This window comes from Canis aureus, chromosome 35 (assembly GCF_053574225.1).
Source record: "Canis aureus isolate CA01 chromosome 35, VMU_Caureus_v.1.0, whole genome shotgun sequence".
Taxonomy (NCBI): Eukaryota; Metazoa; Chordata; class Mammalia; order Carnivora; family Canidae; genus Canis; species Canis aureus.
This window is the reverse complement of record NC_135645.1, coordinates 13,622,868-13,641,494: the sequence shown is the minus strand read 5'-3', so window position 1 is coordinate 13,641,494 and position 18,627 is coordinate 13,622,868. Positions and strand designations below refer to the sequence as shown.

Here is an 18,627-nt window from a genome sequence, read left to right as displayed (position 1 = left end):
TATTGACTCTGCCAAGTGCTGCTTGAGCATTTTACATACATTATTTAATCCTAAGAACCCATATGAAGGGGTACATTTATTGGGGGTACTAAGTACAGTTACACAGGTTGGGCACTTTACTTTCCCGGAAAAGACAGTTATCCTCACTCACACAAAGGAATCATATGGGCCAATAGGAGCCCCAAGTATTATTATTCCCATTTTACAAAGGGGAACGCTGAACAGAACAGTTAAGTAGCTTGCACAAAGTACCCATAGCAGTCAGGATTTGAAACCAGGAACCCTGGCTCGAAAGTTCCTGTCCTAACATGCCTCACAAGGCCTATGCTTGGATAAACAAAAAGCAAACAAGTTTCTTATCTCTAGGACCCCTAGGAGACTTTAACATAGAAGTGTCCATTGGAAATCACTGAGAGGAATTCCTAGATACAAAGGAATTTGACCCAGGAAGTCCTATTTCCACAGAGCTTCTGTGCAGGCTAATATTCTTTGGGCAGCTCTGATCTAATTCTTTTCTGCTGGCTCCAGGATTCCGCATCCCATGTCCTTCATCTAGACTAATTTGCTCAGTCTTTCTGTCTCCCCAGTCTACTCATCCTATCCATTCTACCTATTTCACCTACTATTAGACCTCAGCTCACTTTTGATAGTCTTTATTTAGACTTGCTTTCTTCCATCCAGTGACAAAACCACCCAAAGCCACCAACATCTGGCAGGCAGGCCGGTCCTTCTGAAAGGTCACTCGCGTCTAGCTTTCTTTTTCCTTTTGTCCTTAATAATGAAATGAAAGTAACATCTTCCTTCTTGGCTTATCTCCTTGACTCCAGATTTCCCTTCCCCCAATTTGTTTGGCATTTTTGTGACCCGACTGATACACAACTTCATTTGCAACTCTACTCTTCCGATGTGTAATAGCTCTGCCCAGCTGTTAAAATGCCTTATACATAGGGCCCAACTCTACTTCTCAACCTAATTTCCCACCCTTTCCCAACATGAATGTTCTTCCCTAAGTAGCCCTCCAAATATAGGATATTTATTCCTAACTCTAAACATTTCCTTTTTAAAAGGAAAAGGCATCTCTCTTTTTATTTTTAATTCAATTTAATTTTCTTTTTTTTGGCGTCTCTCTTTTTAAAATGGCTTCTTTTCTCCCCTACATATACACAAACCCTACTAAACCTGTTAAAGATAGATCTTGTGACATGTTTTGTTGTGTTTTTTTTAAAGATTTTATTTATTTATTTATTTGAGATATAGAGAGCAGGGGGGGAGGAGAGGGAAAGGAGATAATCTCCAGCACACTCTACACGGAGCACAGAGCTGGATCCGAGGCTCAATCCAGGGACCCTGAGATCATGCCAAGAGCTGAAACCAAGAGTCAGATGCTAAATTGACTGAGCCACCCAGGCGCCCCATGTGGTATGTTTTTCATAATCTTTATATCTGCTTAATTCTTATGGTATTTAGAATTTGAAGCTAAAATGATCTATGATCATTTTATAGGTTTGGGTATATATTTAACAGCATCCAAAGTTTTTTATTCTTTGTATACAACATGATTCCAAAGTGAGAATATCTACTAGGTAAATGACTAGTCCATTTGGTTCCTCAAAGTAGTATTTGTATGCTGGCATTTACTTATAACTGAGATGTTCACAAGTAATACTATATAACTTTTCCTGAAAAGAAGCCAAATACAATATTAATGGAAAACTGATCCATTATTGAATCCATTAGTGGAAAATTGATCCAATATTAATGGAAAACTCATCCATCCATGGGCAATATGCCCATAAATTTTGTAAGAGGAAGAGAGAAAATAGACTAACAGTGTCGGAGAAGGACAAACATTATATGTTCTCATTCATTTGGGGAATATAAATAATAGTGAAAGGGAATAGAAGGGAAGGGAGAAGAAATGTGTGGGAAATATCAGAAAGGGAGACAGAACATAGAGACTCCTAACTCTGGGAAACAAACTAGGGGTGGTAAAAGGGGAGGAGGGCGGGTGGTGGGAGTCAATGGGTGACGGGCACTGGGGGTTATTCTGTATGTTGGTAAATTGAACACCAATAAAAAACAAATTAAAAAAATTTAAAAAAGAATAAACTAGGAGATTAAAGTCGCAGTGCATCTGTAGGCACCATTGTAAAGTAGCTCAATCTCCCTAAATAATAATCTGACAATAAAAACAAAAGCCACAAGATTGTATACAACCCTTGAGCCAGTAAGTCCTCTTGGAGCATCATGACAAAAGAGGAGGGAAAGATAAACCTTATAAACACTGCAACTCCATGACATAATAGAAAGTGACAATATGTCACTATGTCAGTATATTAAAAAGGTTACATACTTTATATATATGTGTATGATATTTAGTAAACACAAAACAATGACATTTACATGTGGATTATGACAATTCCCTGGAACTAAATTAAAATTGATCATCTGAAGAGGCAAAATTAAATGTCCACCATATTTACAATTATAGTCTCCATTATTACTAACATTGGCAGTGCTTTTTAGCTTTCCTCTTGTGTTTTTTTAAATTTTGATTATTGAAGTTCGATTTGCCAACATATAGTGTGACACCCAGTGCTCATCCTGTCAAGTGTCCACCTCAGTTTTTTTTTTAAGATTTTATTTATTCATGAGAGACACACAGAGAGAGAGAGAGGCAGAGACACAGGCAGAGGGAGAGGCAGGCTCCCCTCAGGGAGCCCGATGTGGGACTCAATCCTGGGATGTGGGATCACGACCTGAGCCAAAGGCAGACGCTTAACCGCTGAGCCACCCAGCTATCCCTGGCAGTGCTTTTTAGAATGTCTAATGTGTTTTCATATATTTTTTTGAAAACAATTTTGCTATTGTACAATAGTGGCTATACTCACTTTCCCATCTGGGAGCTCCATGTAACCCTCTATATCCGTTGTGGCTGTTTTGCCAAATCGACCCAATGAACCCTGAAGCTTGAGACCAGTGAATGTTAGAGCTATTTCCCAGAACCTGAAAATAAATAAGAAAGAGACTGGATGTACCTCTAAGAGGCTTTATTTATTTTTATTATCACCCAAATATTTTCATATTTCAGAATCACATTTGTTATTTCATTTATTCATTCACCTAACTAATATGTATCAAGTATCAACTATCTGTCAGGCAAAGTTCTAGGCAATATGAACTCAGAATTGAGCAAAACAGACAAAATAAAATCCTGCCTTTGTGGAGATTTAATCTTAGAGTCATGTTGTCCTATGCAGCTGACCCTAGACAAGTTTGACTGTTTTAATTTAGAATTAACATAATTAACACTCACTAAATCAAATTTAAAACTCAGTGTTTCAGTCAGACCAGCCATTTTCAAGTATTCAATAGCTCTGTGTAGCTAGTATCTACTAGATTGGACAACATAGAACATTTCCATATGGGCAGAAAGTTGTTCTATAGTACCATTTTAGATGGAAAAGTTTTTTTAATTCTAACTTACTTGCTATGTAACTTAAGAATGATTTTCTTAATAACACTGTGCCCTCATTTTCTCATGTATAAAATGGGAATATTAATAGCATCTACCTCATAAAATTGTTGAAAAACTCCTAGAACAGAGCCTTGCACATTAAAGCAATGAATAAATGTTTGTTATTACTAACATTTCTTATTAATAGTCTAAGCAAATGAACAGATGATGAAAAACATATAGAAAAAAAGAATCTGGCCCTCCAAGTACATATAAAACAGATAATGAATGGCATCAACAAGCCAATAGTATGAAGCCAAAAGCTTAAATAGCAAACCTCCTTCTTCAAGGCTATGGTAGGTCCTCTGATCATACATTTCCAAATACTCTGTTTCTTCTATAGCACTTCACTCATGAAATTACTCTCTTTCTAGCTCTCTCTCCAAAGATACAATGCAAAGAAAATATGCACGTTATTAAATGATGGGAAAATGTAAAGAATTGGACATTTTTAGCCTATAGCTAGCAGAAGATTACTTGAGATTTCCCCAAAATTTCCATTTTAAAATTTGTTCAATTAATCTATATTTCTAGTGAATGAATAAGAAGAGAACCAGGTTTAAATCCGAAGAAGGGAAACTCAGGATAAAAATGTCTTTCTTGAAAAGGACACTGGAAATCTAGTTCTGAACTGCTAAGAGGTGGTGGTAGAAGGTTGTTAAATTAATGCCTAAGACAGGGTAGAATGAAGACAGAAAAGGACAAAATCATTCCATCCTGGAAGGTAGAGCTGTGTATGTTAGAGTGAAAAGGACATGGAATTTAGAGCTAGAGACTTGAGATCAAGAGTAGGTTCTGTTACAATTTAGTATTGAGGGTCCTGCATTAGGAATGATTGCCATAATTCTTGTTTTACAGATGAAGACTAGATTCAGAGATGTCGAAATGACTTATCCATCATACAATACTGATACCACAAATGTAACGGTGGATCTGAAAACTCAATATTCCATGTTAGTAAGAGTTATACAAACCCTTTTAGGTGCTAAAGCCTATATGAAGGCAGCAGGCGATATTTAAAAGTTATTCTTTTTATCTATACTGTTTTCAGTAATAAAAACCCCATATCCAATTAGAAAAGCAGCACTACAGTTAGTTTTGAAGATAACACATTTAAAAATTATCCTAATGTTAACATAAGCACAAATGTCTCCAGCTGGCCAATCCCCTTAGACAATATCCTTAATGATAATGAACCAGCACCTGTACCAGTCACACAACCTACTTGATGTGGCCTGATCCCGCTGTAGTAAGCTGCTCATCATCTTCAGGATTGAACGTAACCTTAAAAACTTCCTGGGAAAAAGCTTTTGTCTTCAGTATGGGCTGTTCTTCTTTCCAATTCCAGATGATCAGTGTGTGATCGGGGTTGCTGCCAACAGAGGCTAGCAAGGTACCATCATAGTTAAAATCCACATAAGCATAGGCCAGCTCAGTCCCATCTGAAAGGATGAATGGGAGTCTAATGGACAAAGGCAACATTTATTTCATTTTCAATTTTTTTTTTAAAAAAAGGAGAGAAAGAGAGCAAGCGAGCATCCTTGGTTATAAGTACTGATGAAAGAATGCCAAGAGTCCCCAAAGAAACAAAACAAAATCCTGCATCACTCTTGGCTTTAAAATGAATTACAGGACATGATGAGGGAGAATGAAGAAATCTTAGTCACACTTTACATGAGAAAAACACCGAGAATACATTTCATTTTATGAAGTGGAGGGGATAGAAAATCATGTTAGATGGCAGAAAGAAGTCAATCTGTAATTAAAAATTTGCCACTGAAAAATTCATCAAATAAAAATCGAGGACTTCAGGTTTGTGGTTATGCATGTAAGGAGTTTGGAAGTCACTATTCCATAATAACAAATAAAAAGCTGAACACACTAAAAAATCAACAACTCTCCTTGGATTCATAAGTGAGGGAAGGACACTGGAAATACTGACAAGTGAGGTGTATTTGCGACTTACCACATCAGGAACTCCCAACTGGAAACAGCCAAGCGTAATAAAACCTGAACATTTATAAATTTTTTTTTATTTATGTTAGTCACAGAGAGAGAGAGAGAGAGAGAGAGAGAGAGGCAGAGACATAGGCAGAAGCAGGCTCCATGCACTGAGAGCCCAACGTGGGATTCGATCCCGGGTCTCCAAGATCACGCCCTGGGCCAAAGGCAGGCGCCAAACTGCTGGGCCACCCAGGGATCCCTAAAACCTGAACACTTATAACTGATGAATTGCTGGAGGTTCAGCATGGACAAGTCTGAGAGTTAAAAACTCCAGGGGTACCCAGTCAAGGTAGCCCCAACAATATTGTGAGATCTATCCCCAGGAGCTTGACCAGGTTCCCACAGTAAATACCTGGAAAATGCTTCAGACTTTCAGTAGGGAGAGAGGAAAAGGAACCATCTTGAAATACACCAGAACGCTCAGTTCTTCTTAATAAGGTCTGCCCTCAGGAAAAACTAGTTAACCAGGGCCTAACTAACCTGGGGAAAGAAATACCCAACTTCAGCCCCCTCTAGCCAACCTGTCTCAACCAATAAAGAGATAACTACTGAGAAACAACTGTGACATTCACTCCAGAGGAAGAGACTCACTCAAAATTTGAGAACTAATCATGGAACTAAGAAATATTAACCCTCCCCCGACCCCTTACCACCAAGTTATAAGCAATTATAACTCTACAGCAATTATTTTTACCCACTACACCAGGTCTGGCTATCAAGGAAATATTACAAAGCAAACCAAAAGGAAAGAAACACAATTTGAAGAGACAGAACAAGCATCAGAACCAGATAGCACAGATGTTGGAATTATCAGACTAGGAATTTAAAACAACTGTGATTAATATGCTAAGGGCTCTAATGAATAAAGTAGACAATATGCAAGAACATATGAGCAATGTAAACAGAGAAATGGAAATCCTAAGAAAGAACCAAAAGGAAATCCTAGAGGTAAGAAAACATTATAAAAGAAATGAAAAATGTCTTTGGTGGGCTCATTAGTAAACTGACCACATCTGAGGAAATAATCTCTGAACTACAGAATACATCAATAGAATCTTCTGAAAACTGAAGAGCAAAGAGAACAAAGACTGATAAAAACAGAACAAAATATCTAAGAACTATGGAACAACTACAAAAAGGTGTAATGTGTGAAATAAGTCAATCGGAGAAGGACAAACATTATATGGTCTTATTCATTTGGGGAATATAAAAAAATAGTGAAAGGGAATAAAGGGGAAAGGAGAAATAATGAGTTGGAAGTATCAGAAAGGGAGACAGAACATGAAAGACTCCTAACTCTGGGAAACGAACTAGGGGTGGTGGAAGGGGGGTGGGGGTGAATGGTGACGGGCACTGAGGGGGGCACTTGACGGGATGAGCACTGGGTGTTATTCTATATGTTGGCAAATTGAACACCAATAAAAAATAAATTTATAAAAAAGTGTAATGTATGTGTAATGGGAATATCAAAAGGAAAAGGAGAAAGGAACAGAAGAAATATTTAAAACAGTAACGACTGAGAATTTCCCTCAAATTAATATCAGGCAGCAAACCACAGATCCAGGAAGCTCAGAGAACACCAACTAGAATAGTGCCCAGAAAACTACAGAAAAATGAAGATAAAGGAAGAACTCCTGCAAAAAGCCGGGGGTGAGGGGAAACACCTTATTTAGAGAAGAATGAAGAATTATATCCAACTTCTCATCAGAAACCATATAAGCAAGAAGAATGGACTGAGATATCTAAAGAAAAGGAAGCGGGGAGAAGAAACCCCACCTACCTAGGATTCTGCACCTTGTGAAATTATCCTTCAAAAGTGAGTTACAGACTTTCTCAAACATTGAAGCAATTTGTTGCCAGGAGACCTGCTTTGCTGGAAATGTTAAAAAAAAAAAGTGGAAGGGGAGGTGGGTGGGGGGTGGGGGTGACTGGGTGACGGGCACTGAGGGGGGCACTTGATGGGATGAGAACTGGGTGTTACTCTATATGTTGGCAAATTGAACACCAATAAAAAATAAATTTATATTAAAAAAAGTTCTCCAAACAGAAAGGTCAAAAACTCAGATCTACATAAAGGGATGAAGAACACTTTTATTTTTCTTATTCTTAATTGATATTACAAATAACAGTTTGTTGAAGAGAAAACTACAGAACAGTAGCTTTCATGAACACAGATGCAAGAATCCTCAACAAAATATTAGCAAATTGAATCTAAAAATGTGCAAGAACAATTAGATTATTATTTGGTGGGTATCAACAGCTGATTCTAAGGTTCATATAGACAGGTAAAAGACCCAGGGTAGTCAACATAATATTAAGTGAAAAGAACAAAGTTGGATTGATAATATCTGACTTCGAAACTTCCTATAAAGACAGTGTAACACTGGGGAAAGAAGAGATAAATAAACAAATGGAACAGAATAGAAAGCCCAAAAATAGGCCTACAGGATTATGGTCAACTGATCTTTGACAAAAGAATAAAGGCAATATAACAGAGCAAAGACAGTCTCTTCAGTAAATGGTGAATGACAATTCATGTAAATGGGACAACTGGACAACCATAGGCAACAAATATGCAAACAACAAACAAATTAATGTAGACATAGACCTTATACCTTTCACAAAAATCCAAAATGGATCATAGGCCTCAACATAAAATGCAAAAACGTAAAACTCCCAGCACATAGAAGAAAACCTAGGTAACCTCAGGTGTGGTGATGACTTTTTTCGATTCCACACTGAAGGCAGGATCCACGAAAGAAATCATTGATAAGCCAAACTTCATTAAAATAAAAAACTCCTCTAGGAAGGGCAAGGTCAAGAAAATGACAAAACAAGGCTACAAAGTGGGAGAAAATATTTGCAAAAGGCATATGCAATAAAGGACTGTTACCCAAAATATACAAAGAACTCTTAACACTCAACAATAAATATGAACAACTCAATCACAAAATGGGCCAAAGACCTTAACAGACACCCCCATCAAAAATATGCAGATAATATATAAACATATAAAAAGCTGCACCACATCCTATGTCATCAGGGAAACACAAATTTAAAAACTGAGATACCACTACCCACCTGTTCAGAATGGCCAAAATCCAAGTCACTAACAACACCGAATGCTGGTGAGGATGGGGAGTAATGGGAACTCTCACTCGCTGCTGGTAGGAATGCAAAATGGTGCAGCCACTTTGGAAGACAGTTTGGCAGCTTCTAACAAAACTAAACATACCCTTACCATAGGCTCCAGTAATTATGTTCTGTGGTATATACCCAAAGTAGTTGAAAATTTACGTTCACACAAAAACCTGTATTCAGTTGGTTACTGCAGCTTTATTAATAATTGTCAAAATTTGGAAACAACTAAGACGCCCTTCAATATGCAGATGAATACCTTAAACTGTGGTACATCCAGACAACAGAATAGTTGAAAATGGGCTACCAAGCCATGCAAAGACAGGGAGGAACTTTAGAGGCATATCTTTTTTTTTTTTTTTTAAGATTCCATTTATTTATTCATGAGAGACACAGAGAGCAAAGCAGAGACACAGACAGAGGGAGAAGCAGGCTCCCCTCAGGTAGCCCGGTGCGGGACTCCATCCCAACATCATGAGCCCTGAGTGGAAGGCAGACACCCAACCACTGAGCTACCTAGGCGTCCCTAAATGCATATTCCTAAGTGAAAGAAGCCAACCTGCGAAGGCTACACACTCTATGATTCCAACTATAAGACATTCTGGAAAAGGCAAAACTGTGGGGACAATAAAAAGCTCGATGGCTGCCAGTGTGGGGGCAGTCATGAATAGGCTGAGCACAGAGGATTTTTTAGGGCAGTGAAAATACACTGTATGAGATTATAATGATGGGTATACATCCTTGTACATTTATCTAAACCTCTAGAATACAACATCAAGGGTAAACCCCAGGGGACATGTGCACTTTGAAGGACTGTGATGTACTGAGACTGGTCCTCAGTGAAAAATGGACCTCGTAGTGATGTTGATATTGGAGAACATTATGCACATGTGGGGAGAAGAGGACTATGGGAAATCTCTGAATATTCTTTTCAATTTTAATGTAAATCTAAAACTGCTCTGAAAAGTAATCTGTTTAGGGCACCTGGGTGGTTCAGTAATTTAAGTGTCTGCCTTCGGCTTAGGTCATGATTCCAGAGTCCCGGGATCAAGCCAAACATTGGGCTCCCCTGCTCAGCAGGGAGTCTGATTCTCTCTCTCCCTCCACTCCTTCTCTTGCTCTCTCCAATAAATAAATAAAATCTTAAAAAAAAAAGTCTGCTTAAAAAACTAACTCCTAAAATTAATTATATGGAAAACAAAATTGTAAAAGAACTGCAGTGATTAATTTTAGGTGTGGTTATTTTAATCTGGGTGGGCTTCATTCAATCAGTTGAAAGTCCTTAAAAGCAAAACTGAGGTTTCCCTGAGGAAGATGAAATTCTATCTGAACATGTAGCATCAACCCCAGCCCAAGAATGTCCAGCCTGCTGGCCAGCCCTACAAACCTCAGACCTGCCAGCCGCCACCCACAAGTGCATAAGCCAATTCCCTTAAATAAATCTCTTGTCTACCTCCTCCTAGTTCTGTGTCTTTGGGAGACCCTCAATGTTGCTAACCTTGAACATGGAATGTTTTAGAGGTTGTATGTACTGGGCTCACCTTGGAGGATCCTGTAGGGCCTCAAAGAAGGATATTCATAGATGATAATCTTTGGGAAAACTCCTTTTTCAGCTACAGTGAAGTAAGTTTTATCAGGATGAACCTACAAGAAGTAAAATCTCAAGTAGTAAAAGGAGGGTTTTCTCATAAACGGTGCTAAGAATGCAGAATTTATAATCTGTGATTTTATAATCGATTAGGATCCACTCTAATAGGAAACTAAAAATTAGGCATCTGAGAAGAACTTGGTGTTGGATGTGATTTACGTAGAAATCTAGGGGAATACTCATTTTAAGTTTTGCTGTTGTTATCTCTACCTCTACCTTTTTAATTGCCATCAGAAGAGCTAGACTAGTGGTTCTCAATTGTTAGCATCCATCAGAACCATGGTGGGGGGGGGTGCTTATTAAGCCACAGAAGGCAAACCCTACTAGCAGAGATTCTGACAGTACATCAGGACTGGGCCCCCCAAATTTGCACTTATATCTCTAACAAGTTCCAGGTGATGCCGATGCTGCCAGCCCCGGGAACACTCTTTGACAACAAAGTTAGATGAATTGTTTACCCTCCACATATGAACCAGTCTAAATTGTTGTACAGAAAAAAATTCATGTTTGCAGAATAGGTTACATCTCAGTTTAAAAAAAAAAATTTCACCTTGGACAAATTTACCACCAGTGGATATAAACTTACTAGAAGTGACAAAGCTACAATATTTCCAAGCCAGATGCAGAGGAAAATATAGTAAAAATGTCCTGGGTAAACTATTTGTGTCAGTATTTCAAGTGATAGCGGTTTATAACTGTTGTAGAATTCTATGTTTCTTCCTGCTATTTTTGTTCATTGATAAGCCAATGTGCAGGAAGAGTAAATGGAGAGCCTAAAAATAAAAAGAGGCTGTCATAAAAATAAACTAAGACACAAATTGTGCTTTATAAACTTCTATTTTCAGTTACCATTTTGCTACTCCTGATTTGCTACCTGTGGAAGAGGAGTTTCCTCAGGGTTTACAGACTGCACTGTGGTTTTGGTACCCGAGATACCATTGTAGCTTTTTTTCTTCTTCCCGCACATGGGGCCATAAGACCCATAATAAGCCATCTTTCTGCTGAGCCCTCTTCCATTCAAGTAGACACCCATCACTTTAACTTGAAAGAAGCTTGGGTTTATAGAATGGACATTCGATGAGAGAATAACACTTATTGCCTGCTTATTATGTGCCCCCTGACACTGTGTAAGTTTTATATGAATTAATTCCCTTAAATCTTACATCAGCCTTGTGAGTTCGGATTCCATTATCATTCCCACCATATCGATGAGGAAATAGGCACAGAGAGGTGAAATAACTTGAAGTCATACAGCTGGCAAATATGAGAAGTAGGATTCAAGCCAGGTGTTGGAGCCAAGGAGAAAGTGGAATTTAAAAATAGGAGCTACATAGGACTTAGGGGGAAACAGGTTACGACTACATCTTTCCAGAGGCTCATTTACAGAAGAATATTGGGAAGGACATGTGGTCACGGAAATCTGGATGGGAATTCAGGCAAATCTTTTACCCCCCTAGGTCTTGTCTACAATGAGTGAAAAAGTTTCGGCCCTTTCAGGTCAGAAGCTCTGTGCAGTTGAGGTTGGTGTTTTATTTTTAGTGGAGACCTGGAACCAAAGAAGCATTGACTTTATACTCAACATACAGATTCACCCGATCTTTTCTGAAAGATAGTTGATTTACCCCTAAGACACATTTCTCACAGGCTTCTGATTGCCTTGCAAGAGCACTTCTCACCTACAAACAGATAACAGTTTCAGGAAAAAAATGAAGTGATAAGGACAGTTAAGGAAAGGCCCCAGCCACTATCCAGGTGCTGACAGCTCTAGCACACATGGAGAAAAAAACCATGGACATACAACTGCCCAGAGTCCAGGAGGGTGAGGATTAGGATTAGCATTCTTGACCACAGTACACCTCTACTTACCGACCTCAGACCAAATTATTGTATAACAAAATAGAAATTTCAAAACTACCATTGGCCATAAAGTGAGAGAAAAAGATGTGATAGTTACCTGTTTCTCAGTACTCTGCAGGTAATGTGGATCTCAGGGCTCACGATGCCTCAGGGTGGCCCCTCACTGACTTCCCTCCATAGAACCCATGACCCTCACTTTGGGCCTTTGGATATTTGCACATGACCAGTGCCACCATACCATGTATGTATCTACGATTTTGGTTTTTCACTTTTTAAAATGAGTCTTGTCTCTTTAGATGGATTTTCAGCTCTTGGAATTCATAGAGGTCATGAGCCCTTCTTCATTTAAATCCCTGCATGTTCTGAGTACTGTTGGATACACAATGTAATATAATAAATTCCTGTTTGGGTCGCCTGAGTGGCTCAGTTTGGTTGAGCTTCTGACTTCGGCTCAGGTCATGATCTCAGGGGCCTGGGGGCCTAGGATCCAGCCTACATCAGACTCCATGCTCAGCGAGGAGTCTGATTGTCCCTGTTCCCACCCGTACTCTCGCCCTCACCTCTGCCCCACTCCTGCTCTCTCTCTCAAATAAATAAAATGTTAAAATTAATTAATTCCTGTTGAGTATAGGGACTTTATCATGAACACATGCTATGTATAGATAGCTGAACAAGAAAGAAATAATCATGAGACCATCTTCACTCTCCCATTTCACTATATCCTGTTTCCATAGTTGATCTATTTGTGGATCTCAGATTTTCCTTATCTTCTCCATTCCCATTCATGTCCCTGTTCTGCTTATGAGAGCAAGAATCTTCAAAACCTCTCCCCTCACTTCCATTTCTAATCTAAATACCCTACCTGGTCCCATCTAATCTAATCTAAAGTATCTCCCACTACTCTGTGCCAGCTTGGCCCAGTCTCTGTTGGAGCTGCATCAAGGCTTTCTGCTGGAAGCCCTCCACCTCTGCAGGGTGTGGTGATGTGGGCCCTGCACCTTCCAGTTCTGTCTGGCCTGCTCACACCTGGCAGGCAGGCAAGAGCAGGGAAGATTTCTATTTAGATCATGAGCCTTCTAAAAAACCCTTTGTGCATCTGCTCTGGAAGTACTGCTTGTATGAGCCCCAAATCCTGCATATTTGTGCGCCTTTCCCTGTCTCACACAGCCTCATCTAAACAGGCACCCCTCTCATGACTCTAAAGACACAAAGAGTTGTTTCTCAGGTTGTTTTTGGTGAGAGCAGACCTATGGACATCAACTTTTAAGAGCTACAGAGTAAAAAAAAAAAAAAAAAAAAAAAAAACAGTCAAAGTTATAAAAACTCAGTTGCGGGGCCAGCTGCTATAGAGAGGTCGAGTAAGCTACAGTTAGGAAGGTATTCTTCAGATTTGGCTGCTCAGAGAGCCATTGGTCACTTTAGTAAGGGCAGTTTCAGTAAGGTGGCAGGGAAAAGACAGCAGAAGCTTGGCTTTCAGGGAAGAGTCAGTGGGTACACAGAATGTATGATTAGAGAGGGGCCTTTCAAGATGAGAACAAGTTGATTTGGTGTACTTTTATGCTAAGATGAAAAGTCTAAGGACGTAGAGGCAAATGATACAAGAAAGATGATGACTGGAGGCAGGCACCTGAGAAAGAAGGAAGAAGAGACAACCCCCACCTCACATTCAAGTCCTTTTGTCGACTGCTCAAAATTATTGAATGTACAATCTATGCTTGATCTCCTAACGTTTGGTTCTATAACTACATCTTATCTGGCATTTATCTCTATTTATTATTTGAAATACCATTTATATTATTTATCTGAATATTTTTGCAGAATGGCAACATAGCATTCAACATGAAAACCCTGCATGACTGTGGGAAGCCACTTAGCCTCTATGAGCTCCAGTGTCCTTATCTGCAATATGAGATGATAGCATCATTAGCATAATATTGTTACACTGCACAGAGGTAATGTCGATGAATGGAGTGGTTGTAACTGTTGAATTGAAAATTCCGTAGAATAAGGACATGCATCACATGTAATCCTGCAGGAATACTGCGCATGATATTAGCACCTGACAGCCTGGCTGGTCCACAGAAGAAACAAATACAAAAAAGATAGTGGATTTTTTTTTTTCCTAAGACATTAACAGCATACCCCAATGACACCAATTCCTCTACCACTGCTACTTCGCAGGTAGATCTGTTCCTTGGTTTTCAAATTCAGAAGGATCAGCTGGTTCCCAGCTATGTACATCACAGTATTGCTGTCCAGAAGTTGTAGATTGGCCCGCTTTTTGCAGTCATAACCAAAGGAATGACTGAGCGAAGATTGTTAAGGAAAAGAAGTGAAATAAAGTAAGCATCCCAAAAAAATAAATAAATAAATAAAGTAAGCATCCAAGATACAGGAAAAGTAATGAAATACATATATTTTTAAAAATCTGTGCCCATTGATAAAGGCTCAGTGTTGAAGTAGTTGAGTTTTACTTTGAAACTCAGAGTTTTTAGTTATTACTAATGCAACTTTGTTTTTAAGTTAGGCGAAAATTCTCATACTCATATTTAGTCGATATCTTAATTTTCCTAAAGAAATCCTCAAAGCAGGTTAATTTTATAAAAGTAGAAGTATTATATAGGCCTCTTCCTTGATGTCGAAAGGTAAGATGTTTAAAATTCTGAAAGAATGTTATGCAATTCTGACACACCCAGTGACAATGGGACTAACATAATAAATCCACATAAATGTACTTGAAATTTAATTCATGTGAACAGATCAAGAAAATGGACAAAATAATATATAGTGTAGAAGTATGTATAACAAATATGCTAACATTTCCTTTCTGAGCTTGTAGTATGTGTGTGTGTGTGTGTGTAGGTGTGTAGATGAGTGTGTGTGTACATGCACATTTATGCTATACAGTAAATCTGCACTAATTAAAAATACAGGTTAAAATAATCTATTTTCATAAAACATCCTTTAAATGTACATTATTAGTACATTCAAGTTTAAATTAATATGATATAAATGTAATAATTAAATAAGACTAATCTATAAAAAATAGTTTGCAAAAGAAATATTACCGCATATCTTACGTAGATAGATTTGTATTTTCTAAGAATTCACTGTTGAACACAAAAGTTAAAGGACCATTAGAGAAATCTTTATTTTTTGAGCCCTGATCTAAAATATAAATTCTGATTTTAGAGGATTACCTTTACTTTTAAGTGCATATTTTTAGAGAAAGAAACTATGCAGAGTTTTTAAAAAGAATATCTACAATTGTAAAAAAGAAAAAATTAATTAATGCAATTTAATTGTGAAGTATATACAAATTACAACAAACTAGACATGACTATACCTACCTCATTGCCTAAGAGTTAAATTGAAAAAGAGAGGGCACATTTCAGGGCTTTTGATCTGCTCAAGAAAAAGGAATTTCATCAATTTAATAAAGACATAAATACTTAAAATTGAACGTTATGTAGAAGTACAAATGGATATGTGATCCAAAGATTTTGCAGAAGCTATTCGGGCCTCATGGAAACTATCAGAGATCTCCTGGCAAATAAACAGTGGGAGTCACAGTGTCCTTACCCTCACAAATCCTGGTATGGGGTAGGAGGCTTCACCTATGCTCCTTTTCCCTTTCCCCAAACTGCTATTCTCACCTTTCCTTCCTTCTCTCCTTTCTCTTTTTCCCAGGTGTCAGTGTAACACTTTGGAGGGCTAAAAGCCAGGTCTATGGCTGGGAGAGTAGAAGTAGGCTACCATCTTTTCACTAACTTGGGTGGCAGTTGGGAATCAGATATGTGATCATTTATCTGATATTATCATCTCTAATTTTGGAATTAGGGGTGGGAGCAACTCTCTTTCACTTGCTGCTGCTCTCCAATGCAAAATGGGTTGAGACGGTAACTTCCCAAACTCTTCCCCTTCAAATCACAGCCTGCTTCTTCTCCCAGCTCATCTCTATTTCCTAGAATGTTGAATACAGTGCCTTGAGGCTTACCTAGGCATTCAATAAATGTCTGTTGGACGAATTAGTTAATTAATGTATAGCTAGAGTCTGATGCTTCTCTTTTAACTCCAGAAGACAGTGGCAGCCATTGACCAGACCTTGGAAGATGTTAAATTCTGTTCTGGTGTACCTTCAACTCCTTTCTGTCTTATCCTATTCTCTCTTCTGACTTGAATCTTCTGAATTTCCTATCAGAGACTCAGGGCCTTCACCATGTGTTTGTGGGCATCTAGGACTCTCACTTTAAGATTGCGCTTAAATACATCTTATAGAAATTATGCTATGATTTAGGTGATATTTAATAAATGACATATTTCTTGATTGATTTACAAGACACAAACTCTAAAATTGAAGTAGACTCAGTATAATTACTGAAGTATAAAAGAGTATGCAGGGGATACATGACAGCTGACTTCTCCTTGGAGCTTCTCATAAAGAAATAGAGATTTTATCTATTCCATCCCTGGAGAGCAAGACCTGTCTAATGAGAGATGTTACTGAGAGGCAGCTTTTGATTCAAGGCCTGGAAGACCTAATAATGTAAGCTATCCAAAAATGGGACAAGCGACTTTGTGACTTCCCTGATTTTGAAAGTGTTCACGAAGGGTCTATAGTTTATACAGCTACTCATCCAGTACGAACAGAAGCAATTCATATATCAAGTCAAAAGTCAAGGTCACTCTGATTCTTATTATTTGGAATCTAGGCATATCTCTCTGGTACAGAAACCCCTGTATCCCGGAGCAGCAAGTCCCCAGTGCTGGGGGCTGAAAGAGGGCAACACAATCAAAAGTATCTGGGAAGCTTTTTCACACTACAAGTGCCCAAGTCCTTCTCCGTATGGATATAATGCAGTAGGTCCAGGAACGGTATCAGAGAATGTGTATTTTAGGAAAATCTTCCGAGTGACTCTGATAAGGTACCTCATTTGAAACAACAGGATAGAAGAAAGGCAATAGTCTAACTTTTATCAGCAACTTATCCAAAGACCACATATGCAAAAAAATCCTTAAGAGAAAAAGCTTCAAGTTAAAAGATTCAGGTTGAATTAGTTTTAGTTATACCTGGGATTGAAACGGAAAACTATAATAACATGTTCTATTTTTATATAAAAACCAAAACTGAGTCAGGAAGTACACTGCCCTCCTCTTTAAGCACACCTTGTATAAGAGGCCCGGCAGTGGTTGAGGCCATGTAGTCCTAACCACCACCCATCTGAAACCAAACATATTAAATTGCCAGCCAAGGGCATTAATGGAAATCTTCTCCCAACTATCCCCATCACAAACCAACATTGTACTGTGATCCTAAACCCTTTTGTTGATTTATTCCCACCTTTAAATTTTTTCACAGACTCTTATTCTCCAGACCAATTAAAATGTGTTATTTTGTGCCCTACTTCCTGAGGATTGTCTTCTGATATTCATCTGATAAATAATGTGTAAGTACTACTGCCTGACAATGGCATCTGTGGTTTAAGAAACCAATGATTATAACTAGGTAGCCATTGAGAAAGGGATGTCAGGCTTATAGAGGTGGTAAACCATGATAAGAGGCCTTCTGGTTTCCTTCACATCATGTCTCACAAAAGACAGCCTGAAAAGCATCATTTCTCATTATGGTTATTTGGCATCAACAAAAGCTTAGTATAAATTAAGATTTCAACTTCTGTAAAGGCCAAACTTCTTGGAATTGCCTAAGACAGGGATCGGCAAACTTTTTCTATAAAGGGTCAGATGGTAAATAGTCTAGGCGTTGTGGGCCAGGTGACCTCTGTTATAACTACTTAATTCTGCCCTTGTAGTGTGATAGCAGCCACAGACAAAATGTAAATGAATAAGAATTGCTGTGTTCCAATAAAACTTTATTCATGAAATCAGACTAGAGGCCAGATTTGGTCCATGGGCTGGTTTGCCGACCCCTGACCTAAGAAACTGAAATCCAAAAATCATATACATGTAACTGGAGTGGATACACAAGTGTGAGGAGATCCAGTGGTATGTTCGAATCCGGAGTCACAAAAGGCATCAAAACAAGCTCCATATAATCGTAGAAGAAGTTCTCCGAGATTTTCTTCTTAACTTCCTCCTCTGCCCCTTCTGAGGCTGAAGCAGGGGCTTCCAAATACTGAGATTCTAAAAAATTAAAATATTTTAACTAAGAAGGTCATCTAGTGAATCCTAAATTGTATTTATCAAAGGCAAGAGGCATGTACCTAGCCTGCAGTACTCTAGCAGTAAGTACTACCAGTGGCCTAGTAGGAGGCCACCCACTAATGAGCATGAGAGGAAGAGCCAACCTGTCTATTTGCATCAGGGTAAATGCAGATCTCTGGTCATGGTTTCTGCAGTCTCAAAGAGGAACTACTAGTTAGTTCCAAGGGAGAATTATAATTCACTAATCTGGGATAGAGCATTCCTTAGACCATCCTACTCCCCAGAAAACCAAATATGAGGG

General features: G+C 38.5%; 1 protein-coding gene across 11 annotated transcripts in view; it reads right to left on the bottom strand.

Annotated features, from left to right (window-relative positions):
- Window positions 1–18,627, bottom strand: part of CFAP44 (cilia and flagella associated protein 44) — a 126,439-nt gene that overhangs the window by 94,967 nt on the left and 12,845 nt on the right. For all 11 annotated transcript variants that reach the window (XM_077884497.1, XM_077884492.1, XM_077884500.1 and 8 more), the window contains exons 4-8: window positions 18,146–18,305; window positions 14,307–14,469; window positions 10,201–10,303; window positions 4,743–4,959; window positions 2,892–3,006 (exon numbers count right to left, since the gene is read on the bottom strand). In XM_077884497.1, coding sequence (XP_077740623.1) covers window positions 2,892–3,006; window positions 4,743–4,959; window positions 10,201–10,303; window positions 14,307–14,469; window positions 18,146–18,305 — 758 coding nt within the window. The remainder of the gene's footprint in view (window positions 1–2,891; window positions 3,007–4,742; window positions 4,960–10,200; window positions 10,304–14,306; window positions 14,470–18,145; window positions 18,306–18,627) is intronic.